At 61.9% G+C, this 8107-nt stretch overlaps 1 protein-coding gene across 1 annotated transcript in view; it reads left to right on the plus strand.

The window, feature by feature from the left end:
* Positions 1-6674: 6674 nt before the first annotated feature.
* Positions 6675-8107, plus strand: part of KIRREL1 (kirre like nephrin family adhesion molecule 1) — a 26136-nt gene continuing 24703 nt past the window's right edge. Inside the window, exon 1 of the mRNA XM_041475555.1 lies at positions 6675-6936. Within this exon, the coding sequence (XP_041331489.1) occupies positions 6885-6936 (52 nt within the window). The 5' untranslated portion in view covers positions 6675-6884. The remainder of the gene's footprint in view (positions 6937-8107) is intronic.

Raw genomic sequence — 8107 nt, forward strand, 5'->3', positions numbered from 1 at the left:
GTGCCACCACAGGCGTGGGGCCCACGCCTCTTCCTGCTGCTCCGTGTGGTCAGGGCGGCTTTGGGGGCGCTTTGCACGGCCCATCCCCACAAAAACCCCCCTTCCCCAGCCCCCCGAGCCCATCCCACCCATCCCGGGGGGTTTTCCACCAGGAAATTCCTCCCGAATTTCCAGCGGCTCCAGCTCCGGGCTGTGCAGGTGTGGGGACACCCCGAGGCTCGGGAAATTCGGGAACTCCAGGGGCTGGAGCAGGGAGAGGCAGGAAATCCTCCCCTGGGGCGGTGGGAGCCGGGATTATTGATCGGTGGGACCTGCGGGGGGCACGGGAAGGGATTTCCCCCTGCTCCAGGTGCCGGAATTCCTGCGGGACACGGGAATTTTCCTGCAGGACACTGGAATTGTCTTTTCCTGCTGCTCCGGAGCTGCGGGGGGGGTGAGAGGGTCCAAATTCTCCTGAGGCGGCCTCGAGCTGTGCCAGGGCTGGAAATCTGGGATGATTCCTCCTGGAAAAGAGAAAAGGGCTTGGAAGGGGCTCATGGAGGGTTGGAGTGGTCACCTCTGGAAGTGTCCAAGGAATTCCTGGAATTCTGGGGGACCAGGTGGGGGTTGGTCCCAGCCTGGACTCCATGACATCAGAGCTCCCTCCCAGCCTCAGAAATCCTGGGATTCTGCAAATCCTGGAGCTGTCGGGAAAACAACGACGCCAAACCCCGCCGAGGTGTGGCCAGAAGATGCTCCAGGCACCTGGAGATGCTCCGGGGTGAATCCATCTCCCGAATCCCGCTGTTTCCCTGCTCCCCACACCGCAAAGTCGCTGCTTTTCGGGGAAAAAAGAGCCTGAGCCGCCACCAGCTGCCCCAAAATCCCGGGAAAAAGGGCTGTGCAGGTTGGGCAGAGGGATTTGAGTTTGGGAAGAGGGAAAGGTCTCAGCTGCGGGGTTGGGGAACTGTCGGGACGGGGAAGTCGCGACTTTCAGCCCAACTCCGCAACCGAAACGCTGCCCGGGACAGGGAACCGGCCCTGCGTCACGGCCCGGCCCGGCCCGGCTCGGCTCTCCCGGGGCAGGGCTGGCTGAGAGCTCCGAGGAGAATCCCCCAAACCCGCAGCCAGCCCCTCTCCATCCCCCCGAGCCCCTCTCGCCGCTCCGGCTTTTCCCCGCCATTCCCGAATCCCCGGCAATTCCCGAATCCCCCGCCATTCCCGAACTGCCGCAGCCCCCCCAGCCCCCCATCCCGCGCCCCCTCCTCACCTCGGCTCCCGGCCAGGCCCAGCAGCAGCGCCAGCAGCGCCGGGGGACAGCGGCGACCCCCGGGCGGGGACATCTCGGAGCGGGGACCCCTCGGGGCCGGCGGGTGCCCGGCGGGGACTTCCTCTGCTCCGTGCGGCTCCTTTGCTCCTTCCTCTCTTTCCCCTCCTTCTCCCGCCACCCCCTCCCCTATTTGCCCCCCTCTTCTCCCCATTTCCCCCCTTCCTCCTCCTCCTCCTCCTCCTCCTCCTCCGGGGGCGTCGGGGCGCGCTGTCACCCCCCGGCCACCCCTGTGGCAGAGGGGACAAGGACATGCCGGGGGTGGGCGCTCTCAGCCCCCAAAGCTCGGAGGGAATTAATTTTAATTGCCCCGGGAGGGCGCGGGTGTTGGGGGGTTTTGCTTTCCCTTTGCAGCGAGCGCCGGGGACACTTGGGGACATCGCGGTGGCTCCGCTGTCCCCAGCTCGGGCACCCCAGCAGCAGGACCGGGAGCTTTGGGGAGGAATATCCAACCCAAAATGCACTTTACAAGCTTAAAATCCCCATCCAACCCCAAAAATCCTCCCCATTCCAATCCCCCAAACCTTTCTCGTTCTAAACCCAAAATCCTCCTCCTTCAGCCCCCAAAATCCTTCTCATTCCAGCCCCAGAATTCCCGTTCCAGCCCAAAATCCATCCTGTTCTAGCCCCAAGATTCCCCTCTTTCAGCCCCAAAATCCCCGTTCCTGCCCCGAAATCCCCGTTCCAGCCCCAAAATCCTCCCCGTTCCAGCCCCAAGCCCTCCCCGCGTTCCCGGACGGTTTTTGTGGGATTCGCTGCTCCCATCCCCGCCCCTCCCGCACTTCCGAGGCGGCAGGGAGGGAAAATCCCGGGAATTCTTTTCAAACCGGAGACCGGGAGGTGGCAGCAGGAGACCGCGAGCGGCCGGGGGTCCCCGAACCCCCCAAATCCCTCCGGGAAAGGAGGAACCGGGATTTGCAGCTGTGCCTCCCCCATCCCCAAATAAAATCCTGGAGCTGTGTCCGAGCTGGTTCCCATGGGAAAAGAGTCGGGATGGGAGCCCAAAATCCAAAAATCCCAGGAACACAGAATCCCGGAATCCCAGAATTCCTGAATTCCAGAACCCCAAAATCCCAGGAACCCAGAATGCTGGAATCCCAGAATTCCTGAATTCTAGAACCCCGAAATCCCAGGAACCCAGAATCCTGGAATCCCAGAATCCCAGAATTCCAGAATACCAGAATTCCCAAACCCCCAAAATCCCAGAATCCCAGAATTCCATAATCCCAAGATCCAAGAATCCAAAGATCCCAGGATCCCAGAACCCCAAAAATCCCAGCATCCCAGAATGCCCGAATCCCAGAATTCCTGAATTTTGGAACCCCAAAATCCCAGAATTCCCAGTGCGGGGTTTTGGGAAGGGATTTTTGGAAAACGCACATTCCAAACGCAGGGGTTTGATGGGGGGGAAAAAAAAAGGGAAAAATCCGGATTTTTCCAGTCCGGAGATGTTCGGGTTAACAGCTCATTGTTGATCCGGGGATTAATTAACGTGGTTTAATTAATTAATTAATTTAGATTGATTAACTGGTGGCCTCCCAATGAATGATTTATGGAGGCCCCGCGCTAATCCGGGTGGCAGATGTCCCCTGGGTGTCACCTCCGCCCCGCGGGCGGCAAAACAAAGCCCAGACAAAAGCGGGAGATTTGGGGAATTAGGGAATTAATTAGGGAACGGGGGGGGAGGGAACATCCCGGGATGGGCTCGGGGCTGCTCCCCAAAAGGGAATTGTGGCTTCCTTGCGCCACAATTCCCGAATCTGCTCTGCGGGATCGGGGATTTCAGGAGGGATTTCCGCCTGGAAGGGGCTCGGGGAGGGATGGAGGGGCCAGCCCTGGAGGCGTCCCAGGAATTCCTGGAATTCTGGATCGGCTTGGGCTTGATGGGCTTTTCCAACCTCATCAATGCTGGGATTCTGGGATCATGGGATCCTGGGATTCTGGGATCCTGGAATTACAGGATCCTGGGATTCTGGGATCATGGGATCCTGGGGTTCTGGGATCTTTGGATTGTGGGATTCTGGAATTATGGGATCTGGGATTCTAGCATTCTGGGATTTTGGGGTTCTGGAATTCAGGAATTGTGGGGTTCTGCAATTCTGGGGTTCTGAGATTCCAGGGTTCTGAGATTCCGGGGTCCTGAGATTCCAGGATTCTGGGATCTTTGGATTCTGGGTTCCTGAGATTCCAGAATTCAGGAGTTCCGGGACTCTGGTTTCCTGAGGTTTTGGGAACCCAGAATTCAGAGACCCCATGGGCACAGAGCAGCAGGGTTTAGGGGCTGGGGAAACTGAGGCACGGAGGGCCCCGCTGGCAGCAGCCGGAGCAGCCGGAGCAGCCGGGCCGGGATTAGGGCGGGAGCGCGGCTCAGCCGTCTGGGATCGGGGAGAGGGGATGGGGATTGGGGATCGGGGATTTCACCCCGGATCAGGATTAGGCCGAGGAGCAGCTCTGGGCTGGGGGGGAGAATGGGGCACCCAGCACCCACCGGTGCCCAGCAGTGACCAGCAGTGACCGCCTGTGACCGCCAGTGTCCAGCAGTGCCCAGCAGTGCCCAGCAGTGACTGCCAGTGCCCAGCAGTGACCAGCAGTGCCGCTGCCTGCGGGATTTGGCCGCAATCCCCGCGGAGCTCAGGAGTTATTTCGGGGCTGGAGAGGCTTTTCCTTGGGAAATGGAGCTCCTGCAAATCCCAACCGCGCCCGGCAGGGAGATAATTCCCGCGGGATGGAGGGCAATGGATTTTTGGGGGAAAAAAAAGAAAAAAATCTAAAAAAGGAATCCTAAAGAGGCGCGGTTTGGTGGGAAGGGCCGGGGCCGAGGCTGCTCCAGCCTGGCTGCTCCTTCCCCTGTGGAAACGCTTCCCGAAACCTAAAAAACCATGGAAATCGTGAAATTCCTTCCTTTCATCCCAACTCCAGGGCCGCAGCTCCCCAGGGAATCCCGGTGGAGATCCTGGGGCTGACCTGGAGGGTTTTCCGTGGCCGCCCCAAAAATCCTCCGTGGCCATCCCAAAAATCCTCCTTGGCCATCCCAAAGATCCTCCTTGGCCACACCAAAAATCCTCCTTGGCCACCTCAAAAATCCTCCTTGGTCACCCCAAAAATCCTCCTGGTCCATCCCAAATATTTTCCTCATACATCCCAAATATTTTCCCCATCCATCCCAAGGATCTACATTTGTCCACCCCAAATGTTCTTCTCGTCCACCCCAAACATTTCCCTCGTCCCCCCACTCCGGCGGCTCCAGAACCAGCTCTGGGAGCCGCTGGGAGCCGCGAGGCCCCGGATAAATATCCCGGGAATTCCCGGCACAGATTGGGATTTCACGGCCCACCGGAGATCCCGCCCGCCCCTGGCGCTCCGGCGCGAGAAACGCGCGGCCGGAGCCAGACCCGGAGCTCTGGGTGCCAATCCTGGAATTCAGGGTGCCAATCCCAGAATTTGGGGTGCCAATCCCAGAATTTGGGGTGCCAGTCCTGGCTCTGTCACTTCTGGGCCCGCGTCCCCCCGGCTGTTCCGGGATTGGATCCAGGATTTTGGGATTGGGGAGCGGTTGGGGGCCCCGTGAGCTGGGATTTGGGATCCAAGGCTGGGATTTGGGATCCAATGTCAGGATTTGGGATCCAAGGCTGGGATAATGGGCCAAACACCAGGATAATGGGCCAAATACTGGGAAAATGGGCCCAAAACTGGGATTATGGACCAAACTCTGGGATAATGAGCCAAACATTGGGATTATGGGCCAAACTCCAGGATAATGGCCCAAACTCTGGGAAACTCCGGGATAACAGCCCAAACTCTGGGATAACGGATCAAACTCCAGGATAACGGATCAAACTCCGGGACAATGGCCCAAACTCAGGGATAACAGCCCAAACTCCGGGATAATGAACCCAAACTCAGGGATAACGGCCCAAATTCAGGGATAATGAACCCAAACTCAGGGATAACAGCCCAAACTCCGGGATAATGAACCCAAACTCAGGGATAACGGCCCAAATTCAGGGATAATGAACCCAAACTCCGGGATAATGAACCCAAACTCCGGGATAATGAACCCAAACTCCGGGATAATGAACCCAAACTCCAGGATAACGGCTGCAGCCGAGCCGTCCGGGCCATGACTTCTCCTCCTCCCACTCCCCACCAGGTTTTGGGGTCTCCGCCGCCTCTCCCAGCCCCCCCCCCCGTGCCCCCTGCCCTGTCCCAGTGCAGACACAGCGGCTTTTCCCGATCCGTCAGCGAATTCCCGGCTCCTCCCTGACCCCTCGCTTCCCTCCTCCTCCTCCTCCTCCTCCTCCTCCTCCTCCCCAAATTCCTGCAGCGGGGGCAGCTCCGGGGCCTCTCCCGCTCCCGGGACCCTCCGGCACCAGGGAAGGAAGTGGGGTGGATTTGGGAGAAAACCCCAAAAACCCCACGGGCCTGGGTTCCCCCGTGGGATTAGTTTTAACAAAAATCCGATGTTTTCACCCCTTTTTTGCTGCAGCCCAGCTCGGGCGCTTTGGAACCGGGAGCTTCTGGTGCCCCCCGGGAATTTGGGAATTCCTGGGGCTGGGGGATCCACGGAAAAGAGAGGAGGGAGCCCCCGGCGAGTCCCGGAACGGGACAAGGCCCGGGATCGCTGCCAAGGCAGGGAAAAAACGTTTGGAAATCCCCGGGAGAGAGGGAAAAAATGGTCTTTTCCATGGAAAAAAATGCGGGAAGGAGGGGCTGGGCGGCCTCTGACCGCGCTGCTCCCCGGCCCCCTTGGCCCAGCTCCGGGCCGGGCCGGGCGCTTTTCCCAGGTTCCCTCCAAATCCCTCCAGGCGGAGAAAAAAAATAAAATTCTATTTAAGATTAAAGGGGGGAAAAAAAAAAAAAAAAAAAGGAAAAAAAAAAAGAAAATGAGAGAGAAGGAGAAAAGAGAAAAAGCTCAAAAAAGAGGAACTGGGGGAAAAAAAATTTCCAGCCCTGAAGAGAAATGGAGATGGAGGAGCTCCCACGCACAGGGGTGTGCACACACACACGGACACGCGTGGCCAGATGTGCGCGGGCTGGCCAGATGTGCCTCTCCAGGTGTGCCTCTCCAGGTGTGCACACGCAGCAGCACAACCCCGGTGCAGGCGTGCACCCCAAAAACGCAGGTGTGCACCTCAAAAACGCAGGTGTGAGCCCCAAAAATGCAGGTGTGAACACCAAAAATGCAGATGTGAGCCCCAAAAACGTAGATGTGAATCCCAAAAATGCAGATGTGCACCCGACACGCGTGCAAACGTGGGTGACGTGTGAGAACACGAACACCCCAAAACACACAGGCGCCTGTGCGCACCCCAAAAGACGCATTTACACCCCAAAACACACACTTACACCCCAAAACACACGCCGCCGCTCGCTCGGGGCTCGGCGCGCAGCGGAGCCGCCGGAGCTCCCGGCCCTTCCCGGCCCCTCCCGGCCCCGGCCCGGCCGGGCCAGGCTCCAGGCAGCGCTGCCGGTACCGGGGGCGGCGCGGGGCCGAGAGGGGCGGCGATCCCCCCCGCCCAGAGCCCCGGAGCCCCGGCGGGCCCGGCCCCGGAGCGCGGCCGCCGCCACGGGACGGGAGATGCGGATCCTCCTCCTGTGCCTGCTGACTCTCGCCGGGACCCGCGGGCAAGGTGGGCACCGGCACCGGGAACCGGGATGGGGATCGGGAACCGGGATCGGGAACCGGGCACCGGCACCGGGCACCGGGATCGGGCACCGGCACCGGGCACCGGCACCGGGCACCGGGCGTTGCGAGGGCAGCGGCCGCTGGACACCGGGAGCGACACCGGGAGCGGCACCGGGAGCGGGACCCGGAGCGGGACCGGGAGCGGCAGCGCGGCCGCCCCGGAGCGCCGTTCCCAACTCCGCGGGCAGAGCTCCAGCCCCGCTGGCCGCCGGTCCCGCCCGTTCCCGGCGGGATGAGAGCCCCGAGGGGTCCCGGGGGGTTCTGGCGGTGCCGGCGGGCCCGGGCTCGCCGCTTGCGGAGCCGCCGTTGTGGTACCGGAGGGTTCGGGTGCAATCGCGGCCGGTTCGCCTCAATCCCGGGCCCGGTTTGGCCAAATCCCGGGGTGGCTTCTGGTGGATTCCCTCGATCCGGTACCGGGGGATCCCGGTGGGACCGGGCCCGCTTCTCCCGAACCCCAGGGCTGGTTTTCGTGGACCCCCCTTCGGTACCGGGGGATCCCGGTGGGACCGGGCCCGCTTCTCCGCGCTCCTGGGGCTGCTCCTCCTGGACCCCCCCTCGCTGCCCGATGGAACCGGGCCCGGCTCTCCTGGACCCCCCCTCCGGTACCGGGGGGTCCCGACGGAACCGGGCCCGGTTCTCGCTCCCCGGCCCCGCTCCGTTCCCCCGGTTCCGGTCCTGTTGGAGCCCCCGGACCGGGACCGAGCTTTTGGGGCCGGGTCCCCATCCCCGTTCCCGGGGCCGGTCCGGGGGGGGGGGTCGGGGACCGTGGGGTCAAACGGGACCCCCGGGAGGGGGCGGGGGGACTTGACCCGGCCTGGGGGGGTCCGTCCGTCTGTCCGTCCGTCCGTCCGTCCGTGGCGAGTGCAGGCGCTGCCCCCGGGGGGGCCCCCAGGACCCCAATCCGGGCATTCCTTGGGAGAGGGGCTGGGGGCAGCCCGGACCCCCCCCTTTGCCCACCCCCACCCCCTCCAGAGCTGCCTCCCGGGGTGGGGGTGGGGAACAACCCAACCCCCCAAAACCCCCCAAAACCCCCAGACCCCTCAAAACCCGCGCTGTGCCCTCCCCGGGGGAAACTGAGGCACGGGGAGCTGCTCTGCCAAGGTCACGCTGAGGAA

This window comes from Pyrgilauda ruficollis, unplaced genomic scaffold (genome assembly GCF_017590135.1).
Source record: "Pyrgilauda ruficollis isolate IOZ18807 unplaced genomic scaffold, ASM1759013v1 scaffold350, whole genome shotgun sequence".
Classification (NCBI taxonomy): domain Eukaryota; kingdom Metazoa; phylum Chordata; class Aves; order Passeriformes; family Passeridae; genus Pyrgilauda; species Pyrgilauda ruficollis.